We start from the raw sequence: 18346 nt of genomic DNA on the forward strand, positions 1-18346 counted from the left end.
CTGCATGGTATGAGACCTACCAGGTGCTTAAGGTTGCCCAGTGCTCCCCATGCCCTTCATCTCTTTCATAAAGCCTATGTGCTGTTTTAGCCTCCTGTTGGTTGCTTGTGTGCAGCCTCCCTGACTGTGCCACATCCCAGTGTTCCTGACAGTGGCTCTCTAGAGAAGTTCCCCAGTACAAACCAGTATGTAAGATCCAGAGAACACTTGGCAGGATTTTAGGAACCGTTAGTCTGTTGGTCAGAGTTTTTTGATGTTGGATGGTTTGAAATTATGTAAAATTTTGGAACTGTTTAAAATCACAATAAAGTGTAAAAGCAGCCTATTTTAGAGTCTAGGGAGGGGTGGAGGTTTTTTTTTTTTTCTGATAGAGACCTAATTTTTGGTTCCCATTCACAGAAGTTGTGGAAGGAGGATTTGATACAAGGTAAGCCTGTGTTTGAGCTGGCTATGGAACAGTGTCTCCAAAGGAGAGGGCAGCTGAACTGTTGGAGAGGCTGCTTATTTCTGTAACAAATTACACTGTATTCCTCAGTGCCTTTCCACAGGATATCCAGAGCACATGCATCACCTGCATCATGCCTGTCACAGTTCCTCATTTTGGAACTTTGGGCCCTATTGCTTTTTATTTATGTATTTACATAGACATTGTGGTTGATGGAAAGGCTGCAGTTAGGAAAGTCTTCGTTTTGTGTAAGCCTGTCTCTGGATGCAGGTAATGCACAGACTTGTAATTGTATTTTTATTTTAATTGAATAATTCCAATTTATTTTCATTTAAAGGAATAATTTTATTTTTTTATTTAAAAAGCTTGTTCCAAGCAAAGAGACAAAGAAGAATGAGGCAGAGAGGTGGTCTTTGCTGCTGTGTTTCTCTCCATGTTGGTATGGGTATCAGCGAGGGGAGGTGGTACATCAGCAGCTGCTTTCTAAGACCTGCTTGGGGGATTTCACCCACCCCTTGTAGTGCTACTCTCCGTCTTTTTGTTGCCTGGAAACTCTTTCAACGGGAGAAAACTAGCTGTGCAACCGGTTTTTTTCCAACACTATGCTCAGGTTTGGATCTTTCAATCGCCCGAAGAGCAACAATAAAAGATGTTGACTCCCCTGGAGCCCGCCCGACTTTGTGTTTCTCCCATGCAAGCGAGCCGGGGCTGACTGCGCCCCTTGTTCTGTGTCCCGGGAAGCCAACAGGCAGCCGCGTTTTCCCCAGCATGACACAAAGCGTCTGTCAAAACTTGAATTCGGATCGGGAAGTTGCTTCCGGAACGAGTTCCAATTTTTTTCACAAAAGTTTCTTTTTCTAGCCGGCAGATGGCAGCCGCTACTTAGCGCGTCCGTGCAAATGAGCTCCTCATCCCTGGGGAAGATGCGCTCCTTCCCGCTCTCTTTCTGCTTTTGGTATCTTCCTTCACGAACGATTGTCACTGGGATTTGTGCGTGAGCCTTGTGGAATTTAATAAGTACTTGATTAGAATAAGGATAAAGCCAAGCATAAAATAAAATGCTTTCAAATCGATATTGCTCAAAAGATGTTGCGCAGAGCTTCTCATGCTGGTGCTGCAGGTAAAGTGGCAGCTAAGAGTTGAATTGTATTAGTATTAAAGACATTCAGTATTCCATTTAGAGGTAATTCAAAACTAGTTGTACTAAAAATCAGTAATGTGTGTTGGAATAGGTACAAAATGTCTATTCTAGGGAAGATGGAAGACAATACCAGACTAGGGAATAAGCAATGTTAATTTTACCTCTGAAGTTGTTAGGAGTTTTTATTTTTCCTTATTCCTTCACGATTAATATAAGGATCCTAGGATTTCAGATAGTCATACAAAGAGAACATTAAGATAGAATCCTAGAAAAAATCGGGTTTGAAGGGACCTTAGACATAATCTATTTCCAACCTCCCTGCCATTGGCAGGGATAGACTTTCAGTAGACCAGATTGCTCAAAGTCCCATCCAACCTGGCCTTGAACACTTCCAGAGATGGGATATCCACAACTTCTCTGGACAACCTGTTCTAGTGTCTCACCATCCTCACAATAAAGAATTTCTTCCTTATATTAATCTAAATCTACTGTCTTTCAGTTTAAAGCCATTCCCCTTGTTCTATCACTAAATGTCCTTGTAAAACATGTCTCTCTTGTAAGCTCCCTTGGGGTACTGGAAGGTGCTACAAGCTCTTCTCTTTTCCAGACCGAACAGCCCCAACACTCTCTGTCTTCATGGAGAGGTGGTCCTGCCTTCTGATCATCTTCATGGCATCCTCCAGACTTGCTCCTACTGCTCCATGTCCTTCCCATGCTGAGGGCCCCAGAGCTGGATGCAGCAGTCCAATGGGGTTTTGCCAGAGAGGAGTAGAGGGGCAGAATCCCCTCCATTGATCTGCTGGCCACAACTCTTTTGGTGCAGCCCAGGAAACCATCAACTTTCTGGGCTCTGAGCACACACTGCTGGCTCAAGCTTGTCCACCAGCACCCCAAGTCCTTCCCCTCAGGACTGCTCTCAATCCATCCTCCACCCAGCCTGTATTTATGCTTGGGCATGCTCTGACTCAGGTGTGAGGCCCTGCCCTTGGCAAGGTTGAACTTCATGAACCCACCTCTCAAGGCTACTAGGAAGTTTTACAGGTGCACATCAGAAAGGCTTAGGTACTTTTTTTCTCAAAAACATTATTTTAAAAATACAAATGCATTATAAAATGAAGTACGTCATATAATTTTGGAAAGATTTCCTGTTTATGTAACTGGTCAATCCAGATGTTTTGTGAACTCTGTGATGATGAATTGTGTACACCTGAGCATCTAGGCTTGAGCCCTGTCAGGAAAAACATCCCCCAGTGATCATAGGTGGTGTAATGGCAATGTGGAAATACACACAGCCTTTTGCCTACTCCAGACATGTTCTGAGAGAGGTCTTCTGCCTTTTTTTTTTTGTGCATATGTGTGTGTGGTACAGGGTGCTTAATTTATGAATTTTTATCAAGGAGAAGATAGAGTAATTGAGTCCAAAATAGTCCTTTAGAAAATTATAATACTAGGTACCTAAAATTAGTTGAACTGACCTCAATTCCTAAACCACAATCATCTTGCAGAGGCCAGGAGGAGAGTCAGGTTGTTCTGGTTGCAAAAGCTGCTTCCATTTTTGCTACTATCAAGGATAGCAGTAATTGTCTATATTAATAAACTCTATTACTTAACATCTCTCACCACTGCTCTTGAAGACTGCCTTTAACACCTGGGGCAAAATGTATATTAATACAAATTACTTTTGATTAAAACCATTATTATTTTAGCACAAAAAGGAAGGGGGTGGTAGAAGGGAACATTCTCCTTTTAAATATTTAAATACTCATTACACCAAAGTGATACAAATTACTGGCTGACTGACAACTTGCTAATAATAGCTTAAAAATGCAAATAGAGCTATTATCCCAATTGACACTAATTGGAACTCCTTTGGCAGCCTGGGAGGGCAGGACAGGAAGGTTTGATTGTTTCCTCAAGCTGGAATTGGGCTGGTAAGGAAGTGTAGGGAAGATGTGCTGTGGATAAACAGGTTTCCATCTGCAGACATCAGAATTCATTATGCTGTATTTCAAGAAAACTGCTCTGAAGTGCTGTTTTGGTGAGGTTTGTGGTGCACTGGGTGGGTCTTACTCAGGCCCACACAGTGCAGGCTTTGCCTGGGCTGAGTTATTACTGTGGGAATCCAAGCTGTGAATGCTCAAATCTCACAAAACAGCTGTGATGTCTTCTGAGTATTGTGAAAATTCACTGTTCTAAAATTCACTGAATTATAATTTTTTAAAATTCAGTCTTAGAATAACTACACCATATGTATATATTCCTTCAGTAATTATTGTGTATCTTCTCCAGGCAAGGTTTGCTTCCAGATCACGTTGGTACACACAAACACAATATGGCTATTGTTGTCTGAGTGTTATAACAGTGAACATTAAAGCATTTCTATGTGCCACAATTGAATACCTGTGATTAAAAATGATCTGTTACTCAGCTAGATGTTTTTAATGCTAACTAGTTCATGAAAATAAAATGTTGAAGGTGTATTAACGTGCATTGGCACTGAGACACTCCAGTTGTGACTGAGAATATATGGCATGAATTTATGCAGCTCTTTACCTGCTTCACACAGTTCCACTCTCTCTTGCCTTTGGGTAGTGTCTCCATTGTTACATTTGTTTGACTCAATGATCTTAAGGATCTTTTTAAATCTAAATTCTACTGTGATATGTTGGTGTAGGTGTATTAACTCTTTTACAGCTGTGCTGCTGAAATAGAAATGTAGGAAATGGTTTAGATAGGAAAAAAGCCAGAAAAGGTACTTTTTACCCCCAAAAATTTTTTCTTAGTATTTAACATTATTCTTTATAATTAATGAAGTTTCTTTGCACTGAAGTGGCTGGTTAGCTACATGGTGTGCATTGCATTTCTAGCTCAGCCAATGTTGTTACTTCTGGCCAAGCCATCTCACCTTGCTGGGCTTCCTCCCTCCAGGCTTCTGGGAGATCATGAAGCACATGAGAGATAAAGTGTTTTGTTGTCTAACAGTCTGTTCACGTTTCATTTCTTCCATATGCAGTCAGTGGTAACATTGCTTAATTTGGAGATGGATGTAGAAAACAAGGGGTGATGGGTTTTGCATACACTCTGTATACCTCTCTTTAAAAAGGAGTTTCTGAGATGGTTTATTCTGGCAGAAATCAGATATCTATCAGGAATGGAGCAGTGCTAATTTTTAATAAATATCATAATGGTTTTCACATAGGCTCTCCAGCTGACAATTGTTTCAGTCTCTATCAAAAGTATTAAAAGAATAATGCAGAGAGTGCATTAGAGTGCAAAGACACCTTTTTTCCTTCCCTGAAAGTTGTAGGTTCAAGGATATTTGTTCACTTGCTAACACCAAAAACAAAAATTTAAAAAATGCTATTCTTTAAGTAACAATTATCTTCTGTAAAGGGAGGTGAGCTCTTTTGCAGATAACCCGAGGACATGCAGCTGTATCTGGCACTACAGGTGGCTGTATATTGACACAGTACAGCTCCAGGGACGGAGCCACTGTGTGCTCTTGTCCTGTCACTCTGAGATGTTTGTCAATGCAGTGTGTAACATTATGGCTAAGGGAACTGCTTGGGCTCATCAGAAGAACATTTGGTCATTACCAAACTTTGCACTGGGACTTGCTCGGGATCTCTTATGATAAAGCAGTCAGCCATCATTTAGGAGACATAGATTAAGGGACAAAGTTTGCATTTAAATAATGGCTGCTGGTTGCGCTGAACGAGCTGTTACTGACATACTCTGAACAAAGAGCATTTTAAAGACTCACTTTAATAATTTTCAAATAACTTCTTGATGCTTTTCTGCTCTAGCTCATGATGGCTAGGGGTTGGGTTCCTACAAGATCCCCATGCCCAGACATTTCCAGATCCTTCCTTTTCTTTTGGTTAGGATCATGCTGAAAAATACCATTTCCTGGCATGAGCAGAGCACAGATTTGCTTGTGGAATCAAAATTAGGCAAGCGCTGCAGAGCCTGAGCTCCCCAGGTGAAATGAGATATGGGGAGCCAGACCCCCCTTCCAGCTCCCCATTTCATGGACAGGGTTTGTGAGCAATTGCTGTGGATTTGGCTTGCCAGGTTGAATTTGGCTGCATCTCCACCATGGACAACCAGTCTCCATGCAACAGCACAGAGATGGAGATGATGGATAGGGCTGCTGGCTCTCTGTGTCACTCTTGGGCATGACAGGCTTCTGAGAACCTGTCTTCAGCATCTCTGTCTGGGTGAAGGGGAGTGCCTGTGTGTAGGGGAGACGGTGCCTACCAGAAGAGCAGCCACATGTCACAATGCAGATGATTGATGTATTTCTGGGGGGAAAAATAAGCAAAAAGGGGGCTAAGCATGTTGGAAGTGGGCTGTGATGTCAAACTTATTGTAGCATTCCCAGTGGGGACAATTGTCAGCATTGGGTTTACTCTCTGTGCTGATTTCCTAAAAAGACTTTTATTGCTTTATTTAAAGCTTGCTTGCATTTTACTGACAGATGCCTTTGCTGCAGTGTTATTGATTAGCTTATGCAACATGATGGATGTCACACTGCTGCCACCAAAAAGAGCTCAGTCTGTGTCACAGTTGTGGCTGGCTGTTGTGGAGACAGTGAGGGATTTAGTGAAAGCCTCTCCAAAGCTTGTAGTGGAGCTGGAGAGTGGACACTGCCCAGCAGTCCAAGGCAGGAATGGCCTGGGGCTGCAGGCAATGCTGTTCAACACATAAAAGTGTTTAAAAGCTGATGGAGCCCTAAAAGAGAGATTAAAGACCACATAAATGATTGAAAACTCCCTTTGAAGGACTCAATAGTCTATAGACTATATTGCTTAAGACTAAAGGCAGGTAAATGACAGAATTCCTCTTTGTGTCTCCAGGATCCCAGGATGCCTGTGAGGGCAAATATTGTTGTGGGGAGATGCTGGAAGTGAGTCTGTGGCAGGAACAGACAGCTGGACTGGATGCCTGCAGATGTGTGCAATTCGTGCACCTCCACCTCTGCCCAGGACCTGCTGGGCAGGCACAGCCCCACAGCCCCTGACATTATTTTGCCACCAGAAATTAAATTGTGTTTTTTCAAATGCCAGATTTAACTACTCAACAGACTGACATGTAAAAGAAGACAATTTTGGTGACAGAGGCTCAGCCTTTCCTTCTAGAGTAAATTGTGGTAATGCCACTGACATGCTTGAGGGAAAGGATGCCCCCCAGAAGGACTTTGACAGGTGCGAGGAGTGAACCTGTGTGAATTTCATGAGGCTCAGCAAAGCCAAGTGTAAGGTCCCACACCTGGGTCAGGGCAATCCCAAGAACAAATACAGGCTGGGCAGGGAATGGACTGAGATCAGCCCTGAGGAAAAGGACTTGGGGCTCTCTGTGGATGAGCAACTCAACATGACCCAGCTCGCAGCCGAGAGAGACAACCACATCCTGGGCTGCATCAAAAGCAGTGCAGCCTGCAGGGCGAGGGAGGTGATCCTGTCCTGCTCTGCTTTGATGAGACCCCACCTGGAGTGCTGCATCCAGCTCTGGGTTCCCCAGCACAGGAAGAACATGGACCTGCTGGAGCAACTGCAGAGGATGGGCATGAAGATGATCAGATATTTAAATTGAAAGAGAGTAGTCTTAGATTGGTTTTAAGGAAGGAATTCTTTACAATGAGGGTGGTGAGACTCTGCAACACATTGCCCAGAGAAATTGTGGATACCCCATTCCTGGAAGTGTTCAGTGTCAATTTGGTTGGAACTCTGAGCAAACTGGTCTAGTGAAAGATGTCCCTGTCCATGGCAGAGCGTTGGACTAGATGATCTCTAAAGGTGCCTTCCAACCCAACCCATTCTATGTTTTTTCTAGAAAATTCAGTCCTGAATGTTTACTGGATGGTGTTACTTAGTACCTGTGCTGTCTTTCAAACATTTAAAGCCCATGTATATTTGTGGGCTTTGCAGTGGTTTCTTCTGCAGGGTGGTTTCTGAAATGTGCAGGCTGCAGGGAGTGAATGGTGGGGCTTTTTCTTTCCTCTCTGTGTCTCAAAATTCAGCACACAAAGACTGTGAGCTCTTGTGAGCACCGGGGTCCTCCAGGCAAGGGTAACAGCATTTTAAAGTTTTTTTTCTTTCTATCCTTCACTGAGCATTAGTCAACATGATTTCCACAGTACTTTTGCTGTGCTGCTAGCACAGCAGTCAGCTTCTCCTCCTCACTGAGCTCAGTGGGAGTTCATACAGACGTTTATTAGCCTGAAAATTAGCCCTGGAAAGAGAAAGAGCTGCCAGAGTGCCAGTACAACCACTGTGTCTCACATCAGTGTGGTCCCTCCCACAAGCCACCTCGGTTTTCCCACCATGTAGCCCCCCACCTTGCTAGATCTGTTTCTACTTAGCTGAAAGTGGGATCTGTTTTAAGCATGGCCAGGCTTAGGTGCTGCTTCTAACCTAGAAGGAGTGAGGTCCAGCACCCACCTGCTCCTAATGGGAGTAGTTGTGACGATGCCTCAGGTAACCTTGAAAATTGACGTGTACAAGTTCATTTCCAAAATGGGAAATAACAAGCAGTAAATCCCTTTGTATTACTTAGTTTTAAATTTAGTCTGTATACACTGATTGTTTTTATTGGTGATTCATCTGCACTGAAAGTTTACATCATAGCATCAGAGAAGTGTAGCTCGTAGCAGGGAGAAAGAAGATCAAACTCCAGATGCCTTGGCATCTGGTGAGATGGATGTAGCCTTTCAGGCCTATCCTGGATATATAGCAATCAGATACTTTAATTAAAAAGATAATTACAGTCACATTTTTTTCTCTTATATTGCATGGATTCACATCCACTTTTTTTAATAAAAGCACTTTAGGTGCTTTTATTGTGAATCTGAGGGATAGAACTTATTAAGAGCTTGGCTTTCAAATAATATACCTACAATATTGGATTCATTCCACAGCAAATTATTGGAGCTGGGGGATACATCCTGCTCTTTCCATTCAGTAAACATGCTTCCTGATTTCCATCAGGTTTAGAAGGGATGGCACCTTGTGTGACCCGGAGCAATCCCAGGAACTCCTATCTCCAGTAGCAAATCCCTCAAACCTTCACCAAACACACATGAGGAGGTTCACAGCCTTCCAGCAAAAATAAAATAATTTGATATTTCTTTTCAGTCTCAGACCACTGTTGCTATTTCTCATTCCAGACCAACGTGGGAAATAACTCCATCACTAGCACCAAAGGAAGTATGTTGCAAAAGCCCCAGAGTAGTTTTTATTTAAAATGTTACTATCATAAAATTCCAAACTATGAAATTAAGACCTTGGATTCCCATTAAAACATGACCCATCCCCCTTTTTAAAATATATTGATACATAACCACAGAACATAAAACATGCTGCAATGATACAAATATATTTTTTTGATACAGAAATTACAGTACATAATAAACCATGAAAACAAATTGAGGCACTAGACTGAACATTAGTTCTGTTCTGCACTAGCTGTGAAGCTGATAGACTCGCTTTCAACGAACAAAAGAATACTTGCTTGTTTAGTAAACATAACTCTACAGGTCATATCAAACATGTGCTTTGTTGTGAGACATCACCAGGGTTGCTGGTCCTTTCAGAACCACAACACACCTACACAACACGTGTCACTGCCACAATATGAAAAATAATACCTTTATTGAATGTACAACTCGAAAAAAACCAAACCCCTTCAGTTATTAAATAAATAACTATTTCATACAGTGGTTAGTTTATATTACACTGCATTGGCCATTAGAACAAATGAAGTTTAATAAATAACGCACGGGAACGTCTCATTTACGCCTCCGTTCGTAATTCTGTGCTATGCTCCCTTCAGAGGACCCTGCAAAAAACGAAGCAGATTGAAGCACAACGTACAGCCTTGCATAAACACCAGCAAGCACAAGAAGTGTCAGAGACCTGCAGCCAGCTGGCACCAGCAGACGCCAGTGGCGCTTGGAACAGAGACCAGAGCTGCTGGCCCATCCCTGAGCTGCTTTGATTTGGTTTTACCTCTCAGACTACACTGTTCTCCAGAAGGCTGAAGGTCTGAGCAGTGTTTTCCACCTCTCATCTGCTGAGCTGCTTGAAGCACCATTAACTCAGAGCCACTTTACCTCCCAGGATTTCATCAAACTGATGGGATCTAAGCATTCGGGTCAATTTGTGGTAGAGGGTTTCTGCACAGACATATCCACCTTCATTCCTGTGCAGTCAGCTCTTTGCCAGCTCTTGGAAACTCTCCCTGTCCACAAGCCCTGCACACAGGGATAATTTTACTCTACACTGTGGCAGGAGCCAAGCTCCTCAGACATACTCAGACTACCATGCTGACAAGCTGCAGGCTAAAATAGTCTTAAGTAACCTATTTTATATTTAGTAGTGGTAGAGCTCTCCTTCTTGCTCATTTAAAATGAAAGTCAAATCCAGAGAGCCCTTCTTGAGCAAGGCTGTCCCCAAACCAGGGACTGAGACATCAGCATCCCCTTACCCTGCTTTGGCACCTGAGGCTGTAAATGAGCAACGTGCTCACACCCAGAGGGACAGCACGAGCTCCTGCCTGTTACCAGGGAGCTCAGGGGCTTTCTGCAGAAGCAAACCACTGCATGGGGTAAAGGTCCTGCCCAGTTAAATATCTTCCAAAAGGGAGAAATGAGGGTAGTCCTAACACTTACTATTCCTGATCTTGCTTTGATTACACAGTCCTTAGGACCCATCTTCTCCTCTGGTGCAGCAGAAAAAACTTCTTACCATTTCCCCCTCAAGCCTCCCTGCAGAGGCAGAAAAGCTGTGAATTCTAGTTTTACCTGTCAGTTTTACCTGTGTTACCTAGCCCAACAGAGTAAAACATCATTATTCCCTTTTGTCAGAAATACCACATAACACCATCCTGACTATACCAGCAATTTTGAAATTAGGGCAATAACATCTTTGCATTTTTAAAAACATGTTCTGTATTTTACATTCTGATATTAATGTAAATGCAATCCCAGTGGAAACCAAACCAAATTTATTACTTACAGGCTATTTACTTTTGTGATAGCAGATATATTTACAGGTATTATGCATTTAATAGCTATTGCCACTGCAGAAAATTGTACAAAATTATTCATTATATGTAGCAATTTGCAAAATGATGCAGAGAGCAATATTACTAGTCTTGAAGGGGATTTAATTGAAAATAAAAGTTACTGACAACCATAATTGCAGAATATAGATCACAGCATGTATCCACATAATATAAAGGTGTCAGCTAGTAATTTAACTTTTATCATCCATTTAACAAAACAGTAGAACTGTTTCAGAGACATGAAATACATATTAGGTTTTTTATTTTTTTAATTCTTATCCTGGAGAATCAACTGATACTTTATGCTTCACAGTGAGGGATTTCATCAGTATAGCCCTAGAGCACAGGGAAGGAAGGTAAAGCTATGGGGAGTCTCCAGTTTCCCACAGGGGTTCTGCACATGAGGGGAGAGGAGAATTCTGCCCAGTATGGATGCTATGGGAAAATAAATTCACAGTACCCATTCAGAGTTTAAAATGCTTTAGGTGAGGTCAGAAGCTGAAAGAGACTGTGAATGTTTAACAGCCTGATCTGCAGCATGAAGTGGTGTTAATGGCAAAGTTCTGTTCTTCCACCTTCTACTCCAAGTATTAGGAATAAGGGTCTCCAGAGAAAATATCCTTTTACCTGATGAGATCTGGATTTGGACCACGAGTTAAGTGACCCTTGCATTTTCAGCCTCCAAATTTTTCTTGATAACTCATCAAAATGTAGGGGTTTTTGTTTTCATAGCACTTTGGGGACTAGCAGAACATGCAAGGACAGGACAGTAATCAAAGTGCTCTGGGGAATTCTACCTGAGCTGCCTACAGGTCAGACCAGCCTGGTCATTTCAAGCATTGAAGTGAAGTGAACTCTGAAATATCTTGGGTAACAAAGAAAATTCTGATTCTTTTTCAGAGAACTCTGGATCTACACTACATGAAAACTGCTTCTTCCATCCGCTGGGAGAGAACAAAGAGGCAATGGAATGAAGAGGCTGTATATCACAAGTATCAGATTTAGTCAAATACATACCAGAATTTAAAGATCTTTTGCCCATAAGTCCAACAAAGGAGTCTGTTTTATGCCCTGAAAAAAATATATTTAGGGGTGTTTTAATACATTTTAACTAGGCAGGCTTTTAAAATAACAGGTTCTTGCAAGGAAAGAAGACAGGGTCCAAAACTGCTTATATCACAGACCACTTGTTCACATCACTCTCAGACAAGAGAGAACGAACAGCAGTCTGACTAATCAGACTGAACAGGATAGACCAAGGCGCAGGCCAGTTAGTGGACGTCTTCTCATTAGATTAGATAGACCTCTGGTTTTGGTGGTATTTTTAAGTATAATGGAAAACCAATGGCCACTAACAGTACAAATCTTATTTCTATCCCGGTTCAATTCCTACTGATTTGAGCAAATGCACAAGAAGGCAGTGTCTTGGTATAGCCTGCATCTGTGTGGTGCATCTCTTCTACCTGTTGTTGTTTTATTTTTGTAATGTGGAAGAAAATCCTCCCTCACAGATCAGGTGGAGCCTTTACTGGAGAGGAAGCCAATGGGACTCTGTGTCTGGATGCATCTGAGCTAGACAGTCTGGCTCTATTTTTGGAATATTTATAAGTTCAGGTATTACTTTCCTGTCCCTTCAGTAATTCTCAAGACACTGGAAGTGTAGAGGATAAATTACTCCAAGTTTAGTCCTACAGTACCTATCAGGTTATAGTAGTAGCTATAGTTTTAGACAAGGAATGCAAATGAACTGTTCTTTATCTAAACTGGCTTTTGAGTCAAACGTAGAAGTTTCTCTTTGGAAAGAATTTTACTTGGTGAATTCATACACAAAGTAAGATACTCCGACCTCACATGTATTAATTCAAGCTGAAGCAGTTTCAGAAAACTATAATTGTTTTACTTTAGCCAGCTGGTAATTTGGCATGAGCTTTGAATCAGACTCTTTATTTGGTCTTCCAATACATAACCCCAGAGAAAGCATCTTGTGGATAATAGAACATTGGGACAGTTGCTGGCCTCTGTGGACAGAGGAGGTTTCACAGAGTAGAAGATCATGTTTACTTAATAAAAATCTTCCTGTTTCTCTTTAAACATCATGAGATAATTTCAGAAAATAAAACTACCACTGTGCAGAGCAAGGTAACACCCCAGTGCTGATAGCATTTCCTGCTTGATGTTACACAGAAGCAGAGCAAGGCACACTTATAAATGGGGCAAGATATGGCTCTTCATATGGCAGCACATCATCAATCAGCCCCTTCTGTGCAGCAGTCTGATTCTCAGACAATGCTGAGGGCACAGATGCAGTATCTTGCATGTGAGGACATGGGCACACCCATGAAAGCATTCTTGGGACTTGGGAATTGATTATTCTAATTTTCCAGATTTTGCCATCTTAATTGCTTCTCTCAGAGTCTGGCAGTTAGACTGCCTTGCCAATGAGAAAGGCTTTCAAAATTCCCCCCTTGGGAAATAAGAGAGAGCCGCAACATCCGCACATTAATATGGATTGAAATCTCAAAGCTTGCAGCAGCTCAGATGAGATACAGGCTCACAGTGGCACTGAAGGGGAGGTTTCAATGCTTTAATAGATCATTTCTCCACCAGCGGTGCTGCCAGCCCCTAGCTGAAACCAGTCACCTTCTAAATAATCCTGTCAAATACACTATTCTCTATTTGAATATCTTCTAATGATTACTTAAAATATTTGTGTTTTTAAAACTTACTTTTGTGAGAGATCTGGCCATATCCTGATTGGAAGAGGAAAGGAAAAAAGACAAAAAGAGTTGTTAAAAAAGGATTGGCATATACATACGATGCTGCTGCAATGCTTCGAAAAATCAGATATAAGAACTAACCTATGCATATTCCACTAAAGAAATTAGGGTGATGGTTTACAACTGTGTTTCTCTTTGAACAGACTAAAAACTTGATTCAGCTGAACCCACACAATTTAGATTAGTTTAGCTCCAATTTCCCAAATCAATTATTGGTTCAGTAAACATGTAGAAAACGTGACAATAATTGTATACTCAATCAGTTTCCACACTTTGGCGATTCAGGGCATGTATGCTGACCTATGAATTATCATGCTATCCCTTACTGGGATTTACCTGTTGTAACAGGTACACACTTAAGACTTTAAAGCCCTCTCTTTTCCCATCAGTGAGTTTATCTCGTATAAAACTTGAAAGAAACAACAAAACAAAAAAGCCAAAACCCAAAGCACCCTCCTGGTAGCCTAAGAAACATGTAACACGTTAATCCCGAGCGATAACCGTGTGAGGTTTGGGCAGGCACTGGGAGAAGAAGCGTGCGGAGAGGCGTGAGCAGCCCCCCGCCTCGCTCACCGGCATCCCGCTTGCCCATGAGGCCGAAGAACTGCTGGGGCCGGGGTCTCCGGGCCATCCTCTGCAGAAAGTGCTCCAGGGGCAGCGGCAGCTCCTCCTGCGGGGCGACAGCGGGCGGCGCTCAGTGCGGACCCCCCATTCAGGCCGGCCGGGCAGCGCCCGGCACAGAGCCCCTGGCTCCGAGCCCCTCGCTCCCCACCCCGCCGGGCCGCCGGGGCTCACCTTCGCCTGGTCACTGTCGGACCAGTCGGACCAGTAGCTGAGGTCGTCGGTGGCTCCCATCTCCTCGCCCAACGCCTGTGACGAGGCCAGGAGGAGCACGGCGAAAGCCAGCGGGAGCCTCATCGCCGCCTCGACGTCCTGCGGGGGCAGAGGTTGGAGCCCTGGCAGCCGCGGGCGGGCGCGCACAGCCCTGCGCGCACTGACACGCAGCCAGCCGGGGCACAGCTGGGGACACACTCCCTCGCAGTACAGCCCCACACGCGCCGAGTTACACCGGCACCCCCGCCCCGACTGCTGCAGACCCCTCCGGAGAGACACACACCCGTTAGAGCGGCACACAGCTCGGTGTGCTCCCCAGCACACAGACAGACACACAGACACACACAGACAGCGGAGCCCCTTCACACACGCACGAACAGGGGAAGACTTAAACACACCCTCACACGCCTATGCACACCTAGCATTCACACCTTCCCAAATACATACACGCAGACAGATACATCCCCCTCATACACACATCCAGGTACACACGCATCCGCTCACAAACTCATACAAAGAGCTACACACCTTAAATGCTCACACCCACGTAGGAACGTAGCTGTCCACACACACAAACACAGAGACACATGTGTCCAGAGGTGCACACTCATCCCTTTGCACATCCAGGCATATAACGACAGGCACAAAAACATGCTGGCACATCCAGGCACGCACGTGCGGACACACAAGCACGAAAAGGCACCCCCGGCCCAGAGAAGCACACACATACAGACCGGGACAAAGAAGTACACACGCACACCCCCTCACACCACAGGACAAGCGGACCCCCCGCACACAGGCACGGCCGGCCGGGCTCCCGCAGCGCACGCACCGCCTGCAGCGGGGAGGGCGAGCGCTGCTCTCCGGGCGCATTGACCGGCCGCGGGCGCGCTCCCCACTTTATATGCCTGGAGACGGGGAGGGCCGAGACAGCCTCATTTGCCTAAATGCCATTACCCCCGGTTTTATCGTCCCAACCCCGTGACAGCCCCCGCCCCGGCGAGCAGCTCCCGCCCCCCGCTCCGGCGGCGCCTCTCGGCTCTGCCCGGGGCCGGCAGTGCGGGCGGCTCCCCGCGCTGCCCCCGCCGCTCCCTCCCGCCGCAGCTCCGCGCCCTCGGGGCCGCTCCTCACCGTCCGCGGCGAAGGCGCGTCCCGGCGGCGGACGCGGGTGCGGACGCGGGGTGAGGGTGTGGATCTGGATGCGGGATGCGGGTGCGGCTGTAAGGGTGCAGACGCCGCTTTTCATCTCTGCCACCCCGTCCGGCTCCCCCAGGGCACGGAGAGCTGCTCTCCGCTGCGAGCGGCACCGCCGGGAGGGAGAGCTGCGGGCAGGGGCCGTGGGCCAGCGGGAAGGGAGCCCCGGCGGCCGGGCAGAGGGGCAGCCTCCCGTGCCCGGGCCACTTCCTTCCCCCGGGTCTGTCTCCCCCGTGCCGCTGCTCAGGTAGCCCCAGCCCACCGGGACTAAAAGTGAGGGATGCACGAAGCTGAGGAGGGCCTGACAGGGTGGGTGCCGGCTTGGGGCGCCGCGCACCCCAGGTCTGGGGGTGTGTACCTGCTCAGGGGCTGCCACCGCCAGGTCTGGGGGTGTGTACCTGCTCAGGAGCTGCCATCGCCAGGTCTGGGGGTGTGTACCTGCTCAGGAGCTGCCACCGCCAGGTCTGGGGGTGTGTACCTGCTCAGGAGCTGCCACCGCCAGGTCTGAGAGGTGTGTACCTGCTCAGGGGCTGCCACCGCCAGGTCTGAGAGGTGTGTACCTGCTCAGGGGCTGCCACCGCCAGGTCTGGGGGTGTGTACCTGCTCAGGAGCTGCCACCGCCAGGTCTGGGGGTGTGTACCTGCTCAGGGGCTGCCACCGCCAGGTCTGGGGGTGTGTACCTGCTCAGGGGCTGCCACCGCCAGGTCTGGGGGTGTGTACCTGCTCAGGGGCTGCCACCGCCAGATCTGGGGGTGTGTACCTGCTCAGGGGCTGCCACCGCCAGATCTGGGGGTGTGTACCTGCTCAGGGGCTGCCACCGCCAGGTCTGAGAGGTGTGTACCTGCTCAGGGGCTGCCACCGCCAGGTCTGAGAGGTGTGTACCTGCTCAGGGGCTGCCATCGCCAGGTCTGGGGGTGTGTACCTGCTCAGGAGCTGCCACCGCCAGGTCTGGGGGTGTGTACCTGCTCAGGGGCTGCCATCGCCAGGTCTGGGGGTGTGTACCTGCTCAGGGGCTGCCGCCTCCGGGCAACAGGCCGGCACCGCTGGGCTGGTTGCTACAAAAGGCGAACGCCTGTTCTGGGAAGGGTTCTGAGCAGCAACACATCCCTGCCGGTGTCCTTCCCCTACGACAGCTTTGTCTATAAGATTGCACTTAAATAAGAAATATTGTGACCCAGTGAACTAAGGGTTACTCTTGTCAACATGGGCTGCTTTAGAATGTGGTTGAGAAAGAGAAGGGAGAAGGGAGTCCATGCAGCCCAAGCACCTGCATTGGGCTCCTCTGTTAAGAGTTCGAGCGTGGGTGGTGAGAATGCTTCTCATTCTGACTATCAACAAGCGGTCAGAAACCACAATGTTTATCAACTCTGGAAACCCAAACCATCAGATTTTCATGCTGCACCTTTGCAGCATTCCCTTTGATGTATGAACTTTGAAGTCTCTTGAAGAAAAGTTGTTTTCTTGTGGTTTTGTTTATTATTTTGTTTCTGTTTACTATAGTGACAACAGAGCAGTGGTCAGATACATCAAACCAGGCTTGCCAATCCTGCAAATGTTCCTGAAGCTCATGTCTCTCAGAAATCCTGAGAACTCCCAACTGTCTATAAAGTCAATTTCTATCACTTGGAAAGTACAAATTTGAACTGAAATATCCTATCTGTTCTGATTCTCTAATTCAACATTTTACCAAAATGGATGTAACCATAACTTCACCTATGAAATTACAGGGATTTTCTTTTTTGAGAGAACAAGAGAAGAAAAATTAAAAAGGGGTCCTTTCCAGTCTTCAGAGACTTTAATGAATTCAAGTACTTTATCTCAGAGTTATTTAATAGTTTGGGTGGAAGTGAAAAACTGATTAATAGATCAAGCTCACTTTTCTCTTTATCAATTTTAAAATAAATTGGCTGTTTAATCTTTCTTTGACCTGCAATAGCCAGACATTGCACTTTGAACTTTTCAGAAAGTGAGCAGATTTCATGGCTAATAAGCAAAGCTGATTCCCAGGAAGATTTTGAGTTCATTTTTTCATGTGAAAAGGACATAGAAGGCTCAAATAAGGAAGCAAGCTGAAGCTCCTGCCTGTGTGTTGCCCAGTCCCTATCCTAGGGATGTACTAGAGCGTGGTAAAGTGCCCTTTGTGCACAAACAAAACCCTCTGTTTCACATATTTATTCACAAGGTTCTCATCGATATAAAGCTGCCTCTGCCTCACACATGATATTAGCAGCTTTATATCTAGGAGTAACCTTGTGAATAAATATGTGAGCTCAAAGGCAGGTACATGGTATCTTTGGTGAATATTCCTTCTCTAGCCATGCTCAGGGCACAGACCCCACTCCTCTGTTGGAATTAGACCATGTGATTTCTAACAACCAGCTGAAGATTTTTGGTCATGAACCAAGAGATCGTTAGATCCAACTGACCCAAATAAGAGTTAACATTTCCTGTGGAAGTGGCACAGAAAGCTGTCTTCAGGGTCCTTATCCAGACTTTTCCTTAATAAGGATTAGGAACTGGACTAAAGGCACTTCTTGTGGCTTGAATCTCAACACTAATGGAAAACTATTTGGGAAGCAATTGCCTGTGAAACACACCTCAGAGAATTGTTTTTTCAGTAGGCTTAATGTGATACCGCCTGTGTGATGATCCTTGTGAAATGTGTATTTGAATTTTATGATGGTGTTTTGGTTTCCAGTAAAAAGTCTGATCGTTGAATGATAAGTTACCTTGGCTGCTATACTGTTACCTAGTGATCCTTATACCATTAACAGCTAATGTGTGATGGGAAAATAGCAACATGTGTCCATGTAAGATTTTGTGCAGAATACAGATTTGAACTTTTTGAGTATGCACAATTTTAGAGCATTTGACATGAAATGAATGCCT

The 18346-nt window shown here is 45.3% G+C and overlaps 1 protein-coding gene across 2 annotated transcripts; it reads right to left on the reverse strand.

Annotated features, from left to right (window-relative positions):
* Window positions 1-8795: 8795 nt before the first annotated feature.
* Window positions 8796-14420, reverse strand: TAC1 (tachykinin precursor 1). Of its 2 annotated transcripts, XM_068210476.1 has the most exons (5): window positions 14225-14418; window positions 14003-14099; window positions 13379-13402; window positions 11670-11723; window positions 8796-9425 (listed from the first exon to the last, which is right to left on the reverse strand). In XM_068210476.1, exons 1-5 carry the CDS (start codon window positions 14345-14347, stop codon window positions 9376-9378), a joined length of 348 nt encoding a protein of 115 aa, XP_068066577.1. In that variant the 5' UTR covers window positions 14348-14418; the 3' UTR covers window positions 8796-9375. The 2 variants fall into 2 exon arrangements, with proteins under 2 accessions (XP_068066577.1, XP_068066587.1); XM_068210486.1 differs by lacking the exon at window positions 11670-11723 and having other exon boundaries at window positions 14225-14420.
* Window positions 14421-18346: the final 3926 nt, after the last annotated feature.

Source organism: Anomalospiza imberbis, chromosome 1 (assembly GCF_031753505.1).
Source record: "Anomalospiza imberbis isolate Cuckoo-Finch-1a 21T00152 chromosome 1, ASM3175350v1, whole genome shotgun sequence".
Taxonomy (NCBI): Eukaryota; Metazoa; Chordata; class Aves; order Passeriformes; family Viduidae; genus Anomalospiza; species Anomalospiza imberbis.